Genomic DNA, 24456 nt, shown 5'->3' on the forward strand with positions numbered 1-24456 from the left:
AAAGAATGTTTAGACTAAAGCATTCGGTGAGTCAGGCAACATTTCAGGTTGATAACCTTTCATTAGAAATTGTAAAATATAGAAGATTTTCAAATTCTGTCACTTGCAAGTTATCCGGCCTTTTTAATGGAGCAGTTGTTTTCTAATGTTCCCTGCATTGAATTGTCTCCACGTGTACTCAGAATTCTGGAATATTAATTCAATATTTACAGAGGCAGGATAGTTTTTTAGAAGATATTTTCTTTCAGCTTCGTTGGTATGTGAGTTTGCTTGAAAAAAGCTGAAAACTGTCCTCCTTTATTGTGATGTTGACTGGGATGAATGCACCATGTTCTGTTATACCACAGGATGCTGGAAGCTAGAGTGCATTAATTAATGGTGTGCCGTGTATAACCTGTGTGAAAGTAAAGCATGGATCATTGACTTGGACCAGAACAGAGAACAGCATCCTAGTTTGATGCTAATATTTTTTCATGCATTTAAGTGTTGTTGATTCATATAGAATGTGAACAGACTCCACTGTATTCATGGACTGGAGTGGCAGATGCTAGAGTGGGTAATTCTAAACCTGTTTTATTTCATTCTTTCATGAGATGTTGGTTGCCCATCTCTAATTGCCCTTGAATCAAGTAGACCCTTGAAATGTGATAGTTAAGAGTCAACCATATTGGCCTGCCCATGCAAGGATGGCAGAATGTCCCTGCCTAAAGGACAAACCAGATACATTTTTACAACAATTGGAAATAGTTTCATTACTGAGACTAACTTTTCAATTCCAGAATATTCATTAAATTCAAATTCCACCAGCTGTCACGGTGGAACTTTGTCCCAAAGTTCTACAAGATTGTTGAGTGATAAGTATAATTAGTTGCTAATTACTTTTGGTTTATGTTTGTGAGTGCATGATCTCTATTCTCCTAGTCTGTATGCTTCTGAGACGCACTGCTTTATAAACATCAGGTAATTCTGAGGACCTGCTATCATAAGTTAGTAGCCATCCTTTCGCCAGTTTTCCTTTTGTGTTACTTTTTATTGTATTTGTAGATAACCCAAACAAAGGTATTTAAAACTTGAATAAACTATTTAAAAATTGTCAGGTGGATGTACCTTTAAGAAATGGGTGTTTCGCAAGTAGCTGCAGTGATGTCAGTGTGTGGGTGAAGATGGGCTGTCTGTCTTTCAATCTCGTTTTTGAGCTGGCAGCTGCAGTGTGTTTTTGATTTCATTTTCAGAGGTGGATAGCTGCATTCAAAGCAAGAAGCTGCAAAATGATCTCTCTCTACAAGCTAAAGAATGTCTCCAGATCATTGATGATTTCAAAGTAATACTGTCGAGCATTTAAACCTGCTGTCTTTATTTTTAAAATGATTTAACTAATGGATGTTGTTTGGGAAGTTATTAAGGGTTACCTATAGAATATTATATTTGAAATGAAAATTGCTTATTGTCACAAGTAGGCTTCAATTAAGTTACTGTGAAAAGGCCCTAGTCGCCACATTCCGGCGCCTGTTCGGAGAGGCTGGTATGGGAATTGAACCGTGCTGCTGGCCTGCTGGGGTCTGCTTTAAAAGCCTATAAAATGTTAACTGGATTCATAGAATAAACATTGTTTTGTTTTAAACGTACTTTAGCTTTCTATTGCACCACTATAACTATAATAAAATAGTAAGAAGTCTCACAACATCAGGTTAAAGTCCAACAGGTTTGTTTCAAACACTAGCTTTCGGAGCACTGCTCCTTCCTCAGGTGAATGAAGAGGTATATTCCAGAAACTAACCTGGGGTTACCCCTATCTCTGGATCCGTAAAGACTTAATTACCTGCAAATGCTCGCATTCTAAGCATTGTCTTGCATCTTTGAATTTGTCTATATATATGTTTCTATGATTTTGGATAGTGGTGTCTTTAGGTTGTCTTGGGGCATGACTTTCTGCTGAGGAAGGTGGGACAGGCCAGATGGAGAAGAAGGAAGTCAGTCAGAGCCCATCTGGTGAAGCAGAAGAATTCTGCTCACCTAATTGTGGAGAGAGTATTAATGTCCTTCCAACATCACTGGCACAAAAAGTAACTATGCATATCAGAAATTTGCACCATGATCAAGAAAAATCCAAGAATCTTGGCTTGATTCCTTTGAAAAATAAGGTATTCTTGGACAAAGTTAATGTTATGGCATATACCGAAGCCATTGATTGAATTAGGATGTTTGGGATGAATGGAGTGGGGTGCGTGGGGAAAAGGCCAATGAAGCGGAACTATTTTTCTTAACTCTGGTGCAGAGGCTATGCAGTTAGCAGTCGGGGAAGCCAATATTGTACATGAAAGAATTGGATGTGTTTTTGGACAGACGAGGAATATGACCAGAAGCATCTGTTTGGAAGGGTCTAATGCTGTTTGCCTGTTTCTAAATATGTCTGCCATCGTGTTATAATAGTTATTTTATTGAAATAACAAAATGCACTTTAAGTGTGATGTCGAACATCCAATATCATTACTTCCCTGTTAATGTGAATTTTAATAATGCAATCCTAGAGTATTGCAGCACAGAGACAGGTGTACATTAATGTTCTCTCTGCAACTCCCCCCCCCATATCACCGCCTGCTAATTTGTCTCAAAGGACACATTACACATTCCAGCAACCTTCATTTCTTTGGATATATGAGTCTTACACATGCTAATGTTTCCTAAATTATAGGCTCCTGTTACCTGCTGATGCGGAGTGGCTTCATACTGGTAGTAAAGATATCATCAGGAACTCTGGTACGGCGTATTGTTGCTCAAATGGTTCTGACTTCCATTAAAGGCTAAAGTACCATTGTTACCTTCAGAAAAAAAACATTGGTAGCTGCTGGCATGTTGGCTGTCAATTTTTATTTGCATATTTTATTGCAATCAATTTAGTTCCAGAATAGATAATTGTTTCTGTCTGTTCAACTGCTGTATTCCTCTTTTGATCTGATGAACACAAAGCACCTTGGCCAAGATTTGTCAAATTTAAGAAACACTCATTTCAGAAATACCCGCAACAAAATATGGTACCCACTCATAACTGACTGAGTCAGAGTTTTCCGTTATACCTGGAGATCATCACTGTTCTGTTACTTTAGCAAAGAATAGCAAAACCAAGAACAGAGCTGTCGACAACTGATTTGAAATGCCATGCTCTGCTGTGAAGGTAAGTGGTGGGTACAGAGGCTTAATTTAGACTGCAAAGGTCCTGTTTCTCAAGTGCTACACAGCCACCTAAGGCACTGAAATGGCAGGAAGGAACCTCTGCACTCTTCAGCCTGGAATCTGCTGCTCATTATACCACGTTGGGACAAACAAGAAACATGCCTGAGGAAAGTATTGGGCCAGTTGAGGGGCAGTTAAGGTGCTAAATATCTGCTTCAGGGACCTGCTGCAACTTTGGTTTACTCTGATGCAGCTGGCACCAGTGTTGGCTACCTGAGGGAAAATCGACCCTTAAGCATCACCTGAACAAAGAAAATCACCATTTAGCCCAACCACCATCCTGATTGGCCCAGTCTTGACATCCAGGTTCTATGATCCATGTTCAAGGACTCAACTGCACAGGTACAGCTAGTTACCTGTGGGCAAATGCAACCCCTGCACTGCTGGACTGTCAGTTTGCGGCTACATTTCTCAGGACTACTAATTTCCAGGTAGTTAATGCGTACCTCCCAAACTGAGATGCAGCAAATCCCTTCAGAAGGAGGGAAAATGAATTAAAAATCAGTTTGGATTGTGTTTTTAAATGTTCCACCCCCTTAGAGCTCTCGTTGTTTGAGAATCTTGCAGGCAATGAAAGGTGTATGCAATTGAAGGTAAATTATTGATCTGGTTAGGGATGGGCTGGTACTCTTTAATTGGCAGGATGTGACTTATCGCGCCCTCCAAGAATCTATGATGGGGCCTCAACTATTCACGAATTTTATTAACCACTTAGCTGATAGGATAGTGTGTCCCATATCCAAGTTCACCAATGGCACAAAGATAGGCGGCATAGTAAGCAGTCGAGATGGAAGCAGAAAATTACATAAGTACTCAACTTAACTCAATGGACAGAACTGCGGCAAATTAATTTCAGTATGGGCAAATGTGTGGTCAACCACTTAGGCCCAGAAAGAAATAATTCCGAGTGCTACTAAATGATGAAAAGCCAGGCAACAGAGATCCAAAGAGACTGGAGGGTTCATGTACATATATTATTCAAATGTCATGAACCGGTAACAAAAATCAAAAAAGACTCGAGGAACATGCCTTTAGACCTAGACTGCAAAGGAAAGATGTTATTCCACAGCAGGACAAAGTCCGGGTTCACCACATCTGGAGTAATGTTCAGTTCTGGACACTGCTCCTTATAAAGGACCTATTAGGCCCTGGAGTGAGTGAAGGGCAGAGTTACCAGAATGTTACCTGGATCCCAATGGTGGGATTACAGAGACTAGTGCATATTAGCCTTTAATTTAGAGGATTAAGTGATGGGTTATTGCAAGTTTTCAAAATGTTACGGGGAACATATATGGTAGATAAATAGGAACTATTTTTTTTGGTTGGGGGATGGTGGGGGGGGGGGGGGGGGGGGGGGAACTAGAACAAGATGAGGATAACCTAAAAGATAGAGCCAGATCTTTTAGGAGTAAAGTGAGGAAACATCTCTATGCACAAAGGGTGGCAAAAGTTTGGAACCTTTTTGCAAAGGGCCATTGATGTTAGGTCAGTTGTTCATTTTAAATCTGAGATTAATATTTTTAGCCAAAGGGATGTGTTGCAAGGAAATGCCAGGATCTCATTAAATGACAGAAAGGCTCGAGGGGCTAAGCAGTCAACCCCATGTATTGGAAGATCAGTTTTGCTATTCCACATTAGCAAACACGGAATGTTAATGTGCAATTATAATGGTGCAATGTTTCCACTATAAGTAAGAAGTGCTCGGGATGCTAGCATCTCTTGTATTGCTGCCAAGATCATACTACATATGAAGGAGTTGGCCTGGCAGCTTTTTTTTCTAGTGTTCAGACAGTAAACGCTGGAATGTGGCAGAACATCCTCACCTAATTTATTACTGTCTCTAGATTTGGACTACATTAATTCTAGGAGCAACAGACATCAACTGTCAAATGGAGTTTGTGTCTTGTTTGTTGGAAATTATAAGCTTCAAAGTAAACTGAAGCAGCTAATGTTGAGAAGGGAGATCAATCTTTCTCCCATTCACAGTCACCTTTACTGCACACCTGTCTTTTTTTATAACTTTCCTAATTGTTGGTTGAAAGATGCCAATGTTTCAGCTCTAGCACCTTGGTCTATGCAAGGTGTAGATGAAAAATGAATGAAGAAAAACTGAAATGCAATTGCAATGTTAGTAAAAGATGGTGTGGTTTCTATGAAATTTCTATTTCTTTCTGCACCTCATGTGAAACAGCAACTGCTTAGCAGGAAGCTACCAATCAATCTCCCTGATTGGTCTCAAAAGTACCAGCTCCCATTCAAATCACTGTAGTTGCTCCTAGATGTACACATGCATTCTCAACCCACATTTGAGTCAACAGTGCAGTTCATGTAGTGACTCGTGACACAAAGTGACAATATCCCACAAAATCAAATGACACGTTTAAATCAAGGCCAGAGATGTGAGTCATTTCCTCCGCCTCGCGCTTCCCTCCCACACCAACCCCCCCCCCCCCCCCCCCCCCAAAGCCTTACACAGAAAGTGCTGTCTCCATCTTCCAAAAAACATGCGTATTTTGAGAAGCATTTCTCTTGACACGTTGACCGGCATTCCTTTTTACAATAACAATGCTTTCTCATTTTATCCAAAGCACATTCTAAGTTGGAAGAGGTCCAACTTTTATGTCTTTTGTTGTGCAGAAATGAATAAGAATTAACACTGGCACCAGCTGTCACACCTCCACACATGTCAGCCTGTTTCCTCATGCCCGTCTTACGGAAGAGTAGCTGACTCCTGCTGGTTTATCATCACAAAGTTGACTATTCCACACATTGTTCTTTCTTGCAGAGATCTCCAAGAATATTATTTATTTTGAATCGTATCACCGTACTCCTCTGCATATCTTCTGCATGCTGTTTATCATATATTTTTGTTCTTATGTCGCAACTCAAGAACAACAGCTTGTCTTGACCCTATTGTTGATTGTGACCAAAATGCCAGTATTCCAGAATAATCGTTTCTTCAAAATCCAGAACTGGCTCCAGTTTCTAGCTCCACTGTGCTAGTTAGCCGATGGAGAAGTACTGTACTACGATGGTATGTCTGGCATAACCAAATATTTGGACAGTAAAAACCTGGTTGTCAGGTCTGTTTTGTTGCATTTCTTAATCCCATGTCTTCAGCATTTTCTCAGTGTGATACAGTCATGTCAAATTTGTCAGTGAATTTTCTTTCACACTACCAGGAGCAGCGTAATAATGGATTTGCTTTCTACTGCAGAAAGCAATGTCCTGCCCTCATTATTTTCTTCTGGAAGGCTAATTAACCAACTGAAAGCGCTTATTAAATTACTGGGTGTATTTTTTTTCAGTCAGCCCCTCATATCTGTGCTCTTTTTGAAAAACAACTTTTCGTAATGCGTTCCTGACTAAAGCAGCTGTCTTGAATCCATTCAGAGTTGTAGATGTTATAATTTTCAAAGAAGTTGCATTGTGTTTTTTCCATTTGCAGTGTACAAGATAATTACCAGTGAACAAGTGCATTCCCTTAACTTGTTTTCTTCGAATACCTCAGTTGAGCCTTTTACCAAGTCCAGTCATTGATGGCTCTGAGCTACCCGAGAAGTTTGCATCTTGTTTGTGCTTTGCCAACTTCGGCTCAGAATTGATGAGCTGGAGACCGAGCTGCACACACTGCGGCACATCAGGGAGGGGGAAAATTACCTGGACGCTTTGTTTCAGGAGGCAGTCACACCCGGTAGAATAAGTACTGTTAATTTGGTCAGTGGTCAGGGACAGAGTGGTGCGACTGCAAGGGAGGCAGGTAGGGGGATCCTGATTTTAGGAGTTGAGGAGCCTCAGCCCTTGACCTTAGGGATGAGGTACTTACTCCCTGTGTGGATGAGGAAAAGGGCTGTAGGGAGGATGCGTTGACTGACCACTGCACCGTGTACAGGAAGCCATTCAAGTGGGGGGAGCAAAAAGACAAGTGGTAGTTGTAGGGGATTCTATAATTAGGGGGATTGATGGCATCCTTTGTAAGCCAGATCGTGAGTCCCGCATGGTATGTTGTCTGCCCGGTGCCAGGGTGAGGGACATCTCTGATCGGCTTGAAAGGATTTGGGAGGGGGAGGATCCAGTTGTTGTGGTCCACGTTGGGACTAACAACATAGGTAAGACTAGGAAAGACGACCTGTTTGGGGATTATCAAACACTAGGGACTAAATTAAAGAACAGGTCCTCCAGGGCTTTAATCTCTGGATTACTACCCGAGCCACGTGCCAGTTGGCATAGGGTTGAGAAAATTAGGGAAGTTAACACGTGGCTAAAGGAGTGGTGCGGGAAAGAGGGATTCCATTTCATGGGGCATTGGCATCAGTACTGGGGCAGGAGGGACCTGTACCGTTGGGACGGTCTTCAGCTGAACCATTCTGGAACCAGTGTTCCAGCGAATAGGATAAATAGGTTGGTCACAAGGACTTTTAAACTAGTAAGTTGGGGGAAGGGAAGGGTAAAGCTATGGACAGTATAATGGTTAATGGAGAGCAAGGCAGCAGGTTACGTGACAGGTTATTATGTAGAGATATGGGTTCAAAGACAAGGAAAATTAGGAGAAAGGGTAAGAGGAAAAATAATTTGCGAAAAGTTACTGATCAAGGTGTTAGGATTCATAACAAAGACATAAAAAACAGCATAAGTGTACTTTACCTGAATGTTCGTAGTATACGGAATAAGGTGAATGAGTTGATGGCGCAAATCATCATGAATGACTATGATTTAGTGGCCATTACTGAAACATGGTTAAAAGATGGTCACGACTGGGACTTAAATATCCAAGGGTATCCGACTATACAAAAGGATAGAATGGACGGGTAGGGCGGTGGTGTAGCTTTGTTGTTTAAGGATGGCATCCGGGCAATAGTAAGGGATGATATTAGTGCTATGGAGGACAAGGTTGAATCAATTTGGGTGGAAATCAGGAATAGTAAGGCGAAAAGGTCACTGATAGGAGCAGTCTATAGGCCACCAAATAGTAACAGGATGGTAGGGCAGGCAATAAGCAAAGAAATAACGGATGCATGTAGAAATGGTACAGCGGTTATCATGGGAGATTTTAATCTGCATGTCGATTGGTTTAACCAGGTTGGTAAAGGCAGCCTTGAGGAAGAGTTTATAGAATGTGTCCGGGATAATTTCCTGGAACAGTATGTAATGGAACCTACAAGGGAACAAGCGTTCCTAGATCTGGTCCTGTGTAATGAGGCAGGATTGATTAATGATCTCATAGTTCAGGATCCTCTTGGAAGGAGCGACCACAATATGGTGGAATTTAAAATACAATTGGAGGATGACAAGGTAAAATCAAACACTAGTGTTTTGTGCTTAAAAAAAGGCGATTACAATGGGATGAGAGAAGAGCTACCTAAGGTAGGCTGGGAGCAAAGACTTCATGGTGAAGCAGTTGAGGAACAGTGGAGAACCTTCCGAGCGATCTTTCACAGTGTTCAGGAAAGATTCATACCGACAAAAAAGAAAGACGGTAGAAAGGGGAAAAATCGACTGTGGATATCTAAGGAGGTGAGGGAGAGTATCAAATTGAAGGAAAAAACATACAAAGTGGCAAAAGTTAGTGGGAGACTAGAGGACTGGGAAGTCTTTAGGGGACAACAGAAAGCTACTAAAAAAGCTATAAAGAAGAGTAAGGTAGACCATGAAAGTAAACTGGCTCAGAACATAAAAGCAGATAGTAAAAGCTTCTACAAATATATAAGACAAAAAAGAGTGGCTAAGGTAAATATTGGTCCTTTGGAAGATGAGAAGGGAGATTTAATAATAGGAGACGGGGAAATGGCTGAGGAGCTGAACAGGTTTTTTGGGTCTGTCTTCACAGTGGAAGACATAAATAACATGCCAGTGACTGATGGAAATAAAGATATGATAGGTGAGGACCTTGAGATGATTGTAATCACTAAGGAGGCAGTATTGGGCAAGCTAATGGGGCTAAAGGTAGAGCAGTCTCCTGGCCCTGATGGGATGCATCCCAGAGTGTTAAAAGAGATGGCTAGGGAAATTGTAAATGCACTAGTGATAATTTATCAAAATTCACTAGACTCTGGGGTGGTCCCAGAGGATTGGAAAGTAGCAAACATGACGCCACTGTTTAAAAAAGGAGGTCGGCAGAAAGCGGGTAATTATAGGCCGGTAAGCTTAACTTCGGTTGTAGGGAAAATGCTGGAATCTATCATTAAGGAGGAAATAGCGGGGCACCTGGAGGGAAATTGTCCCATTGGGCAGACGCAGCATGGGCTCATAAAGGGTAGGTCATGTCTGACTAATTTGGTAGAATCTTTTGAGGACGTTACCAGTGCAGTAGATAAGGGGGAGCCAATGGATGTGGTATATCTGGATTTCCAGAAAGCTTTTGACAAGGTACCACACGAAAGGTTGCTGCATAAACTAAAGATGCATGGCATGGAGGGTAAAGTGGTAGCATGGGTAGAGGATTGGTTAACTAACAGAAAGCAGAGTACGAAGTCTTACAACACCAGGTTAAAGTCCAACAGGTTTGTTTCGATGTCACTAGCTTTCGGAGCGCTGCTCCTTCCTCAGGTGAATGAAGAGGTCTGATCCAGAAACACATATATAGACAAATTCAAAGATGCCAAACAATGCTAGGAATGCGAGCATTAGCAGGTGATTAAATCTTTACAGATCCAGAGATGGGGTAATCCCAGGTTAAAGAGGTGTGAATTGTATCAAGCCAGGACAGTTGGTAGGATTTCGCAGGCCAGATGGTGGGGGATGAATGTAATGTGACATGAATCCCAGGTCCCGGTTGAGGCCGCACTCATGTGTGCGGAACTTGGCTATAAGCAGAGAGTGGGGATAAATGGGTGTTTCTCTGGTTGGCAACCTGTAACTAGTGGGGTCCCTCAAGGAACAGTGTTGGGCCCGCAGTTGTTCACAATTTACATAGATGATTTGGAGTTGGGGACCAAGTGCAATGTGTCAAAGTTTGCAGATGACACTAAGATGAGTGGTAAAGCAAAAAGTGCAGAGGATACCGGAAGTCTGCAGAAGAATTTGGATAGGTTAGGTGAATGGGCTAGGGTCTGGCAGATGGAATTCAATGTTGCCAAGTATGAGGCTATCCATTTTGGGAGGAATAACAGCAGAATGGATTATTATTTAAACGGTAAGATGTTAAAACATGCTGCTGTGCAGAGGGACCTGGGTGTGCTGGTGCACGAGTCGCAAAAAGTTGGTGTGCAGGTGCAACAGGTGATTAAGAAGGCTAATCGAGTTTTGTCTTTCATTGCTAGTGGGATGGAGTTCAAGACTAGGGAGGTTATGCTGCAATTGTATAAGTTTTGGTGAGGCCACATCTGGGGTATTGTGTTCAGTTTTGGTCTCCTTACCTGAGAAAGGACATATTGGCACTGGAGGGAGTGCAGAGGAGATTCACCAGGTTGATCCCAGAGTTGAGGGGATTAGATTATGACGAGAGGTTGAGTAGACTGGGACTGTACTCATTGGAGTTTAGAAGGATGCGGGGGGGATCTTATTGAAACATATAAAATTATGAAGGGACTAGATAGGATAGATGCGGGCAGGTTGTTTCCACTGGTCGGGGAAAGCAGAACTAGGGGGCATAGCCTCAAAATAAGGGGAAGTAGATTTAGGACCGAGTTTAGGAGGAACTTCTTCACCCAAAGGGTTGTGAATCTCTGGAATTCCTTGCCAAGTGAAGCAGTTGAGGCTCCTTCTTTAAACGTTTTTAAGAAAAAGATAGATACCTTTCTAAAGAATAAAGGGATTCGGGGATATGGTGTACGGGCCGGAGAGTGGAGCTGAGTCCACAAAGATCAGCCATGATCTCATTAAATGGCGGAGCAGGCTCGTGGGGCCAGGTGGCCTACTCCTGTTCCTAGTTCTTATGTTCTTATAACTAACAGCGTAACTCCACCAGCATTATTTCTTGGCAACTACAACCCACAACATGACTGCTTTGCACCAAGTCTGGTGACTGCATTGTGATACGCCAATGCCTTTGTGACACCACAGTTTCTTTGATGAGCTAGTTCTTTCAAAGAAGATGAAATGGGACTTGTTGCACTAAAAAAATGTGTTTTTCCCCAAACGCCATGATTAGAATTTTGAAATTTGAATGCTGTCAGAACAAAGAACGGTTGCATTGAAAATTCCTGCTTGATGGGAGTATCAAAAAGTGGGAATGAGAAGATGTCCACCAGCCTAGCCAAGTTGAGTTATCTGGGGCGTGATTCTCCGCAATCGGCGTGACCTCCGCTGACCGGCGCCAAAAACGGTGCGAATCAGTCCGGCATCGCGCCGCCCCAAAGGTGCAGAATTCTCCGCATCTTGAGGGGCCGAGCCCTCACCTTGAGGGGCTAGGCCCGCGCCGGACTGATTTCCGCCCCGCCAGCTGGCGCGAAACTGACTTTGCCGTGCGGCGCGGGAGCGTCAGCGGCCACTCACGGCATCCCCGCGCATGTGCAGTGGAGCGGGTCTCTTCCGCCTCTGCCATAGTGGAGACCATGGCGAAGGCGGAAGGAAAAGAGTGCCCCCACGGCACAGGCCCGTGGGCCAAGCCACCGTGGGGGCACCCCCCGGGGCCCCGGAGCCTGCCCGCGCCGCCTTGTCCCGCCGGTAAGAGAGGTCATTTTATTCTCGCCGGCGGGACAGGCATTCCAGCAGCGGGACTTCGGCCCATCACGGGCCGGAGAATCGCCGGGGTGGTGGGGGGCCCGCCAACCGGCGTGGCGCGATTCCCACCCCCGCCGAATATCCGGTGCTGGAGAATTCGGCAACCGGCAGGGGCGCGATTCACGCCAGCCCCCGGCGATTCTCCGACCCGGCGGGGGGTTGGAGAATCCCGCCCCTGGTTCCTCATTCCAGTAATCGGCTCCCTAGTGACCCAAGAATCTCAGTTTCTTTTTTGAATGCTTCAGTAGTTGGCATCAATGGTTCTAGATAGTTAGGGTATGTAGTTATAAAATTCCTCCAGGTCATATTTATATGCCCTAGATCGGTACAAACTATGGTCAAAAGGAAGGAAAGAGAGTGAATCAACATAATTCAACAGAACAGCATTGCAGATTTAAGTAGAATTTGGAGTTAATAATTTTAGACCTGAAGATCTTGGGCTGGTTTCTGGTCTATGTGGAGTTAACTCATCTCAGCACAGGGAGCAGGACGGACAATGTAATTCTTGAGTTCTCTGGACTTGGAAGAAAAAAACTGAACTCTCATTGCTATTAGATTTGAAGTGACTCAACTTCCGGGTGCGGCGATGACCAGCCGAGTCGCACGTTTCGGCAGCTCCCTGTGAAACGGACTTTTGGGCTCTTGATAGGAGCCCCAACGGCAATTTTAACGGCTGAAAACACCGTGCGGTAAACCAGAAGGGTGTTCCCCCTGGACACGGATGGAAAAAGGAGAGGAAAGTGGCCGGATTGCAGCGGATCCTTTGGAGCAGCGGCAAGGAAGGCAAGCAGAAACCAAGATGGCGTCGGAAGGTGGCAGTTTCATATGGGGCCCTGAACAACAAGAGTTTTTGAAACGCTGCGTGGAAGAGATAAAAAAGGAAATGAAGAAAGAGTTGTTGGCCCCGATATTACAAGCGATTGAAGGGCTGAAAGAGGAACAAAAGACCCAGGAGCAGGAGCTTCGGGTCGTGAAGGCGAAAGCAGCAGAGAATGAAAACGACATACAGGGCCTGGTGGTGAAGTCGGAGATACAGGAGGCACACCAGAAACGATCTGTGGAGAGGTTGGAGGCACTGGAAAATAACGCAAGGAGGAACAACTTGAGGATTCTTGGCCTTCCTGAAGGTGTGGAGGGGGCGGACGTCGGGGCATATGTGAGCACGATGCTGCACTCGTTAATGGGAGTGGAGGCCCCGACGGGTCCGTTGGAGGTGGAGGGAGCATACCGAGTTATGGTGCGAGGATCGAGAGCAGGAGAAGCTCCCAGAGCCATAGTGGTGAGATTTCTCCGTTTTAAGGATAGAGAAATGGTCCTTAGATGGGCGAAGAAAACTCGGTGTAGTAAATGGGAGAACGCGGTGATCCGCGTCTATCAAGATTGGAGTGCGGAGGTGGCGAGAAGGAGGGCGAGCTTTAATCGGGCCAAAGCGGTACTTCACAAAAAAAAGATAAAGTTTGGAATGCTGCAACCGGCAAGACTGTGGGTCACATATCAAGGGAGGCACCACTACTTTGAGACGGCGGATGAAGCGTGGACTTTTATTGTAGAAGAAAAATTGGAATGATTGGACTACGAAAATGAACGTTTGGACAAAGTGGTGGGACGAGTGGGGGGGGGGGGGGCGAAGAGGGATTGTATGATTAATCCTGCGGTATGGTAACTTTTCTTTCTCCCACAGGTGGTGATGGGGGGAGGTGGGGAGGGAGAGGAGATGGGGCGTTGGCCATGGGAGGCGGGGCCGAGGGAGAGGCGCGGGCTTGGTTCCCGCGCTATGATAATTATGGCGGGAATAGAGAAGCAGGAAGGAGGGGGCGCCGCACGGGGCGAGCCGTGATCACGGGGGGAAGCCGAGGTCAGCCAGAGTTTGCTGACTTCTGGGAGCAACATGGGGGGAGTAATTACGCTAGCGGGGGGTCTAGCGGGGGGGGGAGGGGGGAATTACTGGGTTGCTGCTGCTGGGGAAAGGGGGGAGTGGGTACGGGAAAGGATGGGCGGGGGGGCACCGTCTGGGAGAAATACAGCTGCGTGGGAACTGGGCGAGAAGCTGGAAAAAGATGATGGCTAACCGGCAAGGGGGGGGGTGGGAAGCCCCCCAACTCGGCTGATCACGTGGAACGTGAGGGGGCTTAACGGGCCGATAAAGAGGGCACGAGTACTCGCACACCTTAAGAAACTTAAAGCAGATGTGGTCATGTTACAGGAAACGCACCTGAAACTGATAGATCAGGTTAGGTTGCGCAAAGGATGGGTAGGGCAGGTGTTCCATTCGGGGCTGGATGCGAAAAACAGGGGGGTGGCTATATTAGTGGGGAAGCGGGTAATGTTCGAGGCAAAGACTATAGTGGCGGATAACGGGGGCAGATACGTGATGGTGAGTGGCAAATTACAGGGAGAGATGGTGGTGTTGGTAAACGTGTATGCCCCGAATTGGGACGATGCCAATTTTATGAGGCGAATGCTAGGACGCATCCCAGACCTAGAGACCGGAAAGCTGATAATGGGGGAGACTTTAACACGGTGTTGGAACCAAGGCTGGATAGGTCGAAGTCCAGGACTGGTAGGAGGCTGGCAGCAGCCAAGGTGCTTAAGGATTTTATGGAGCAGATGGGAGGGGTGAACCCGTGGAGATTCAGTAGACCTAGGAGTAAGGAGTTCTCGTTTTTCTCCTATGTCCATAAAGTCTATTCACGCATAGACTTTTTTGTGTTGGGTAGGGCATTGATCCCGAGGGTGAGGGGAACGGAATATACGGCTATAGCCATTTCGGATCATGCCCCACACTGGGTAGACTTGGAGATAGGGGAGGAAACAAGAGGGCGTCCACCCTGGAGAATGGACATGGGACTAATGGCGGATGAGGGGGTGTGCTTAAGGGTGAGGGGATGCATTGAAAAGTACTTGGAACTCAATGACAATGGGGAGGTTCAGGTGGGAGTGGTCTGGGAGGCGTTGAAGGCGGTGGTTAGGGGGGAGCTGATATCAATAAGGACACATAAAGGGAAGCAGGAGAGTAAGGAACAGGAGCGGTTGTTGCAAGAACTTTTGAGGGTGGACAGACAGTATGCGGAAGCACCGGAGGAGGGACTATATAGGGAAAGGCAAAGGCTGCATGTGGAATTTGACTTGCTGACCACAGGCACTGCAGAGGCACAATGGAGGAAGGCGCAGGGTGTACAGTATGAATATGGAGAGAAGGCGAGCAGATTGCTGGCACACCAATTGAGGAAAAGGGGAGCAGCGAGGGAAATAGGGGGGGTGAGAGACGAAGATGGAGAGACGGAGCGGGGAGCGGAGAGAGTGAATGAAGTGTTTAAGACATTTTATAAAAAATTGTATGAAGCTCAACCCCCGGATGGGAGGGAGAGAATGATGGAGTTTTTGGATCGGCTGGAAATTCCCAAGGTGGAAGAGCAGGAAACGATGGGATTGGGAGCACAGATCACGGTAGAAGAAGTGGTGAAAGGAATTAGGAACATGCAGACGGGAAAGGCCCCGGGACCGGACGGATTCCCAGTTGAATTTTACAGAAAATATTTGGACTTGCTCGCCCCGCTACTGACGAGGACCTTTAACGAGGCAAAGGAAAGGGGACAACTGCCCCCGACTATGTCAGAAGCAACGATATTGCTTCTTTTAAAGAAGGAAAAGGATCCGCTACAATGCGGGTCCTACAGACCAATCTCCCTCCTCAATGTAGATGCCAAGGTCTTGGCCAAGGTAATGGCAATGAGAATAGAGGAATGTGTCCCGGGGGTGGTTCATGAGGACCAAACTGGGTTTGTGAAGGGGAGACAGCTGAACACGAACATACGGAGGTTGTTAGGGGTAATGATGATGGCCCCACCAGAGGGTGAAACGGAGATAGTAGTGGCGATGGATGCCGAGAAAGCATTTGATAGAGTGAAGTGGGATTATCTGTGGGAGGTGTTGAGGAGATTTGGGTTCGGAGAGGGGTATGTTAGATGGGTGCAGCTGTTGTATAGGGCCCCAGTGGCGAGTGTGGTCACGAATGGACGGGGATCGGCATATTTTCGGCTCCATCGAGGGACAAGGCAGGGATGTCCTCTGTCCCCATTACTGTTTGCACTGGCGATTGAGCCCCTGGCGATAGCGCTGAGAGGTTCCAAGGGATGGAGGGGAATACTTAGGGGAGGAGAAGAACACCGGGTATCTTTATATGCGGATGATCTGCTACTATATGTGGCGGATCCAGCGGAGGGGATGCCAGAAATAATGCGGATACTTGGGGAGTTTGGGGATTTTTCAGGGCAAAAATTGAACATTGGGAAGAGTGAGCTGTTTGTGGTGCATCCAGGGGAGCAGAGTAGAGAAATAGAAGACCTACCGTTGAGGAAGGTAACAAGAGACTTTCGTTACCTAGGGATCCAGATAGCTAAGAATTGGGGCACATTGCACAGGCTAAATTTGACGCGGTTGGTGGAACAGATGGAGGAAGATTTCAAGAGATGGGATATGGTAGCATTGTCAATGGCAGGGAGGGTACAGGCGGTTAAGATGGTGGTCCTCCCGAGATTCCTCTTTGTGTTTCAGTGTCTCCCGGTGGTGATCACGAAGGCTTTTTTCAAAAGGATAGAAAAGAGTATCATGGGTTTTGTTTGGGCCGGGAAGACTCCGAGAGTGAGGAAGGGATTCTTACAGCGTAGTAGGGATAGGGGGGGCTGGCACTACCGAGCCTAAGTGAGTATTATTGGGCCGCTAATATTTCAATGGTGAGTAAGTGGATGGGAGAGGAGGAAGGAGCGGCGTGGAAGAGATTAGAGAGGGCGTCCTGTAGGGGGACCAGCCTGCAGGCTATGGTGACAGCCCCATTGCCGTTCTCACCAAGGAACTATGCCACGAGTCCGGTGGTGGTAGCTACACTGAAGATTTGGGGACAGTGGAGACGACATAGGGGAAAGACCGGAGCACTGGGGGGGTCCCCGATAAGAAACAACCATAGGTTTGCTCCGGGGGGAATGGATGGGGGATATGGAATGTGGCAAAGAGCAGGTATAACGCAATTGAAAGATCTATTTGTGGATGGGAAGTTTGCGAGTCTGGGAGCGCTGACCGAGAAATATGGGTTGCCCCAAGGGAATGCATTCAGGTACATGCAATTGAGGGCTTTTGCGAGGCAACAGGTGAGGGAATTCCCGCAGCTCCCGACACAAGAGGTGCAGGACAGAGTCATCTCAAAGAAATGGGTGGGGGACGGTAAGGTGTCGGATATATATAGGGAAATGAGAGACGAAGGGGAGACTATGATGGACGAACTAAAAGGGAAATGGGAAGAAGAGCTAGGGGAGGAGATTGAGGAGGGGATGTGGGCAGATGCCCTAAACAGGGTAAACTCGTCGTCCTCGTGCGCCAGGCTAAGCCTGATTCAGTTTAAGGTATTACACAGGGCACATATGACTGGAACACGGCTCAGTAAATTTTTTGGGGTGGAGGATAGGTGTGCGAGGTGCTCGAGAAGCCCAGCGAATCATACCCATATGTTTTGGTCATGCCCGGCACTACAGGGGTTTTGGATGGGGGTGACAAAGGTGCTTTCGAAAGTAGTAGGAGTCCGGGTCGAACCAAGCTGGGGGTTGGCTATATTTGGGGTTGCACAAGAGCCGGGAGTGCAGGAGGCGAAAGAGGCCGATGTTTTGGCCTTTGCGTCCCTAGTAGCCCGGCGCAGAATATTGCTAATGTGGAAAGAAGCCAAGCCCCCGGGGGTGGAGACCTGGATAAATGATATGGCGGGGTTCATAAAGTTAGAGCGGATTAAGTTCGTCCTAAGGGGGTCGGCTCAAGGGTTTACTAGGCGGTGGCAACCGTTCGTCGAATATCTTGCGGAAAGATAGATAGGGGAGAACAAAGAAGGCAGCAGCAGCGGCCCAGGACTTGGGGGGGGGGGGGGGGGAGGGATGGGGGGGGGGTGGCCTGAGACAAGGCAGTTGCCAATTAGGGCTAGTTTTTATTTTTTGTTATTTAATATTTATTTATTTGTTGTTGTTTTTGTTTAAATTTAAAAAGGTCATTATTATCTGTATTGTTACAATGTTGTGTAAAGGATGCACAATGTACTGTGTTGGTTGACCAAAAATTTTCAATAAAATATTATTTAAAAAAAAAAAAAGATTTGAAGTGACTCCTATATGCATTATGTATAGATTGCGTCAGGCTTGACTCAGATGCCATGACTCAGTGTGTACTTCTCGCACCTCTGAGTCACAAGGTCATCAGTTCAAATCCCACTCCAGAGACTTGAGCGCGTAATCTAGGTTGATGCTCCAGCGCACTGCTGAGGGCGTGCTGCACTGATGGATGGGCTGGTGCTTGGATGGGATGTTCTCTCAGGTAGATTTAAAAGTTTCCGTTTCACGATTTTGAAGAGCAGGTGAGCTCTCCCCGGTGTTCCAGTCAATATTTCTCTCCCACCAACGTCACAAAAAGAGATTATCTACTCATTAACGCATTGCAGATTGTCGGATCTGGCTATCTGCAAATTGGCTGCGGTGTTTCCTATACAGCAGTGGGTAAACTCAAAAAGTACATAATTGGTTGCAAAGCACGTGGGCACACCATAATATTGAAATACAAGTTATTTTGTTAATGTTTCCTTACAACTTGTATTTTCATTCTTTGCTCAGATGAACGTGAGCAGTTAGAAATAACAGGCCCGGGAATTCTGAGACATGGCGCAATCACGGTGAAATGGTCATTGTCAGAATTTGGGGCTGTACTCATTCCTACTCGGTCTGTTGGCCCTTCCATTGACCTGAACATTAGCTCTGTTTCTCTCCACAGATGCTGCCGGATCTGCTGAGTGTTTCCAGCATTTTCTGGTTTTATTTCATTTTGTTAACATCTGCAGTATTTTGCTTCTATATTTACATTTTTCTTTAAAAACCCTGTTATCGTTCACTGGTTGCAGAGTGCTAGAGAAATCCATGCCTTTGTTTTCATGCCAGTTGTCTTAGATAATGTAATTAATTTAGATGAAAGAATTTGCTTTTCGACAATATCTTGCATTTCATGTCCAAAGTGTGGGATAGGATCTAGTAGTGAGCCTAGGTAGGGTGCTCTTTCGGAGGGTTGGTGCAGACTCGATGGGCTGAATGGCTGTTCCTGCACTGTAGGGGATTCTATCCTGTATTAGCACATCACAAAATGCGTTACAGCCAATAAAGTATTTTTGAAGTGTAGTCATTTGTAATGTAGGAAGTCTGCCAGCCAATTATTAAACACGGTCCCACAAACTACTATGTGACAATGAACAGACAATCTCTCTCTGTTTGTGATGTTGATTGAGGGGTAAATATTGGACAGGACATGAGGGAGAACCTTCCTGCTCTTTGTATTAATCTAATGGGACCTTTTACATCTGTTCGTGAGGCAGGTGGGCCTTTTAACATCTCAATTGAAACAAGGAATCCTTTCTCTTCCTTGTGTGTAACTGAACCATTTTTTACCGCCTACTTCTTTCCAATGCTCCCAAATTGACATTAATCAACAAAATACAAGTGGTAAACAATCATGATCCAAGGCAAAATATTCAAAATCACAAAGCAAGTAAAAAGATGAGCTTTCTCAATCTCTCAGTACTGCACTGGGGTGTCAGCCTGGATTTTGTATTCCAGAATTGGACTTGACCTCACAGCGTTCTGACTGGGGGGGCAAGGTGTGTATAAGAGTTGTTCTTAAAAGGAATGGCTACATTGAGTGGCATGGTGGCACTGCTACCTCACAGCGCCAGAGACGCAGGTTTGATTCCAACCTTGGGAGACTGTCTGCATGTGTGGAGTTTGCACTCCCCGTGTCTGCGTGGGTTTCCTCAGGGTGCTCCAGTATCCTCCCACAGTCCAAAGATGTGCAGGTTAGGTAGATTTGCCATGCTAAATTGCCGCTTAGTAACCAACGATGTGCAGGTTAGGTGGGGTTACGGGGCTCGGGCAAGAGAATGAGTATAGGTAGGGTGCTCTTTCAGAGGGTGGTTGCAGACTCAATAGGCCAAATGGCCTCTTTCTACACTGTAGGAATTCTGTGGTTCTACAGCTGTATCTGTGATATTGCATCTTGCCTGGTTGTATTTCTTGTGATCCTATGAATATCATAATGGGTAAATTAATAATCTTTATTAGGGTCAAAGTAGGCTTACGTTAATACTGCAGCGAAGTTACTGTGAAAATCCTCTAGGCGCCACACTACAGCACCTGTTCAGGTACACTGAGGGAGAATTCAGAATGTCCAATTCACCTAACAAGCATGTCTTTCGGGACTTGTGGGAGGCAACCAGAGCACCAGGAGGAAACCCACGCAGACATACGGAGAACGTGCTAACTCTGCACAGACATTTACCCAAGCCGGGAATCGAACCCAGGTCCCTGGAGCTGTGAAGCAATGGTGCTAATCACTGTGCTACCGTGCCGCCCCCCCAATGTACTGATATTCATACTGATTGCTTACATTGTAGCGTCAAATAGTAGGGTATCTACAAATAATAGAGGTTCATCTGGCTTGGGTAATTTTCTCAGTTGAAAGTGGCAGCCGTACCTCTAACTTGTCAGGATGCACAATGCTAAAATTAATCTTTTATTCATTTACAGTTATTTAGGCAGAAAGTTAATACCTTTTATTTGTTTTGTGATTTTGAATGTTTTGCTTTTGTTGTTATTGTTTGGCACTTGTATTCTGCTGATGGTGTCAACTCAGAGGAGTTGGAAAAAAGTTGAGGAAGAAAATATTTTATAGGGAGAAACATCAAGGTGAAAGAATGTCACTTATCCTAAACACTAGACATTTTTAAGAACAATCTATTTGAAACATTTTGTACTCATGTTTGTGTTGTGGATTTTGTGTTTCCAGGACAGGAGTGCGTTGCCAAATGCTAAAGCTAAACTCAGCAAAGAAGCACCAATACTAACACACACACCTAGAGCAAAGTAAGTAGCATACTTTTTTCATGTGTTTTAACTGCTTTTTTGCAAATCTCATAAACTACCTAATGCTGAGAGGATTATGTGTTTGCTTTCCTATTATATAACTTTGAAACTGAAAATTAATTAATTTCCTCGAAAGTAACCGTTTTATGCAAGTGATGATTCAATTCAAAATGTTAGCTACTGGGCGGGTTTCTCTGATCCTGAGGCTAAGTGTTGATGCTGTCGGAAATGCCATCGCGTTTCTCGGCGGCATCAACACGGCCCCAGGATCAGCAATTCTGGCCCCTCCAGGGGGCCAGCAGGGCGCTGGAGGGGTTCAAGCCGCTCCAGCTGCTGATCTGGCCATGGAATGGGTGCCGGTGGATGCGCGCATATGCAGTAGGTCTGGCGCGAACTCGCGCATGCGCAGTCTCACCAACGCAGTGTCTCCCTTGTCCGCGCTGGCCCCGACCCCAACATGGCGCAGGAGTACAGGCGCCGGCGCGGAAGAAAGGAGGCTGGGGGACAGAGAGGCCGGCTCGCCAATTGGTGGGTCCCGATCGCGGGCCAGGCCACATCGGACCCCACCTACCCCCCCACAGGCCGCCACCCGACCCTTCAACGCCCAGGTCCCGCCAGCTCAGAGCAGGTTAGAACGGCGCCGGCGGGTCTGTTTTTTTTTAAATGGCCACTCGGCCCATGTGGGCCAGAGAATCGCAGGGGGGCCGCATAGAGCGTCCCGGCAGCGTGGCATGATTCGCGCGGCCCCCCGGCGATTCTCTGACCCGGCACGGGGTCGGAGAATCCCGCCCACTTTCTATTTATCATTGTACTAGTTTACAATGTTATTTAATTTCATGCCTGTATCTTGGGAAAGCAAACCTCAACCTCTGACAAGATGCAAGTAGATCAAAAAAAGGTGTTGAACATAAATCGGTTAAGAAATATTTGATCTTGTTCAACAAAATATTTAAAACTGCTAGGTTAAGCTCTTGTTACCTGAACTAATATGCTTCCTTTGCTTTTGTTTTCTATAATTTTGTTTACCAAAGTATTGATGGTTAAAAGTGCTGGTAACTGTTACCCATGGATTGCATGCACAGTCATTGTGCATTTCAATTTTTGCTTGGTTTTAAAGCACATATATCATTGCTAATCATCATCCCCAGAGTTGGCACACTGCCATGGATGAGCACTCTTGAGTTTCAATCGTGTATGGAGTTAATATGTAATACTGTAATGTATTGGGTTTCCTCTTGTCATCACGAGAAAATCTTGGTATATTTTCTTTACTAATAAATGTCTCTCCCTTGGCTACAGTGGTTTAGCTTTGAGCCACTACTACATTAAAATTGTTCCATCTAAACTGGGGGGCCCCCACCTAGAGTTGTTTAAAATCAACGTGCATCTATATTGCACCTATAGCGTAGTAAAATGTCACAATATGCTTCATAGTCTTAATCAGACAAGAGCGAATGTTGAGCCAAAGGAAGAGACATCCCGAAGGGTGACTGAAAGCTTAATCAGAGAGGTGGGCATTAAGAAGAGTTTTCAAGGGATGTGGGTGTCACGAACGGCATTGGCATTTAGTGCCCATTGCGAGCTACCTTTCAGAGGATGGTGGTTTTGAACCACGGGCAACATGTGGTGGAGGTGATCCCCTAATGCTGTTAGAAAGGGTGTTCCAGGGTTTTGACCGGCAACTTTTAACAAACTGCAATATATGTCCAATTCAGGATGTATGATGATGTGGCTTGTAGAATATGATTAATCCTGTGTTATGAGATCTCTGGGACATTCTGTTTCATTTTTCTTACACCCCTTCGTGAATATAGAAATTGAGTTGAAGTTTAGACTATTTAATATTATGAATTTGCATAATACTTTTATTCGCAACAGTTTGAAATGCATTCTGAAGGACTAGTTTTTCTTGTTGCATGTTAAGCAGCGTAGATTAGAAAAGAGTGCTTTCCATAGGGAAAACAAGTCGAATGAAGAAGGTTCTTTCTTGGAAATGCAAAAATGTTGCTATTGTGCTCATCCTGTTCAAATTTCTGCAATTCGCTTTCTCCTCAATCTCTGTAAATTACCTCAACTGTCTAAAGGGCCTCGCTCATGCTGGAGGTGGGGGAAGAGGCGTCTGCAGATACTGGTAGCTAGCCAAATCGCTATTCTCCATGGCAATTCGTTCACTGAGCTGATTCTAGGCCTGGCTTAAAATGTTTCTCCCGTTCTCACAGGGTTACATTCAGTGCCAGAAATTATGGCCAAGTGTCTATTTTTTTTAACTCTGCATCCGAGTGCAGAGAATCTCAGGCTGACTGAATAATTTTATCTGCCTGATTGGCTCAAATAACTCAGCTCACATCAGGCACTGAGCATGTGAGCTTCTGAGACTATCAGTCATGTGGTAATTCATACATCATGACTGAGTGACCAGGGGAGCAAAATCATAAGATGATTTTATCCATCTAGTGGACATGGTGATAATTTAGTGGTTCTTGTGGCAAGGAATGAGTTTTCAGTTAAGCGTCTGAAAACCAGACATCTTAACTTGGCATAAGATTATGGAAATAATTCCGGTTTGAATCTTGGAGATCTTCCTTCATTTGACAGCAGGTTGCAATATGAATCCACTGTAGACCATCAGCCCTGGATAGCCTCAGAATATCCCCCAAAAGCTTTCACAGTTATAATCATTGAACACAGTGCACAGTGTATCAATATTTAATACCAGCTGTGAAGCTGAATTCCATGCTGTTAGTTAAAGTACAAAATGCAGAATTGGTCTCATCAGTAAAAAAAACTTGACTAAACATCACCGCATCCAACTCAGAATTGGGCATTCATTATTGTCCATGCTTTCCATATTCATTCAAAAATGCAAGTTTGGGAACTATATTACTTTGCATTAAAGATGACACTGAGCAATTGATTTATTTAATCAAGTCTATGGGAATTTATAGCATTCACAAATTAAATTCAGTGATGTTTATAAGTGTAATTCTGTCACTCGGAATTATACTGGTATTATGATTGTAATCTTGGAGGGAATAAATAGCTGTGAGTTATTTAATTGATTGCTCACGTGAAAGGGCAACTACTTGTTGCCCTTTCACATGAAAAGAGAAGGTCCCCCACCTCCTTAAAGAAGACTACCATAATACCAGTACCAAAGAAGAACAAGGTAGCCTGCCTCAACGACTACCGACCGGTGACCCTGACGTCTTGTTATCATGAAATGCTTCGAGCAGCTAGTCATGAGACAGATCAACGCCAGCCTTCCAGATGGTCTCGATCCATTGCAGATCGCCTATCACTGCTTCACAGCTCCAGGGTCCCAGGTTCGATTCCGGCACTGTCTGTGCGGAGTCTGCACACTCTCCCCGTGTGTGCGTGGGTTTCCTCCGGGTGCTCCGGTTTCCTCCCACAGTCCAAAGATGTGCAGGTTAGGTGGATTGGCCATGATAAATTGCCCTTAGTGTCCAAAATTGCCCTTAGTGTTGGGTGGGGTTACTGGGTTATGGGGATAGGTTGGAGGTGTGGACCTTGGGTAGGGTGCTCGTTCCAAGAGCCGGTGCAGACCCGATGGGCCGAATGGCCTCCTTCTGCACTGTAAATTCTATGAAATCTATGAAACCGGCCCACAGCA

At 45.3% G+C, this 24456-nt stretch overlaps 1 protein-coding gene across 3 annotated transcripts in view; it reads left to right on the plus strand.

The window, feature by feature from the left end:
* The window catches only part of LOC140426612 (uncharacterized protein C1orf21-like), a 288021-nt gene that overhangs the window by 219574 nt on the left and 43991 nt on the right, over positions 1 to 24456 (plus strand). For all 3 annotated transcript variants that reach the window (XM_072511599.1, XM_072511601.1, XM_072511600.1), the window contains one exon: positions 20749 to 20825. In XM_072511599.1, coding sequence (XP_072367700.1) covers positions 20749 to 20825 — 77 coding nt within the window. The remainder of the gene's footprint in view (positions 1 to 20748; positions 20826 to 24456) is intronic.

This window comes from Scyliorhinus torazame, chromosome 7, assembly GCF_047496885.1.
Source record: "Scyliorhinus torazame isolate Kashiwa2021f chromosome 7, sScyTor2.1, whole genome shotgun sequence".
Taxonomy (NCBI): Eukaryota; Metazoa; Chordata; class Chondrichthyes; order Carcharhiniformes; family Scyliorhinidae; genus Scyliorhinus; species Scyliorhinus torazame.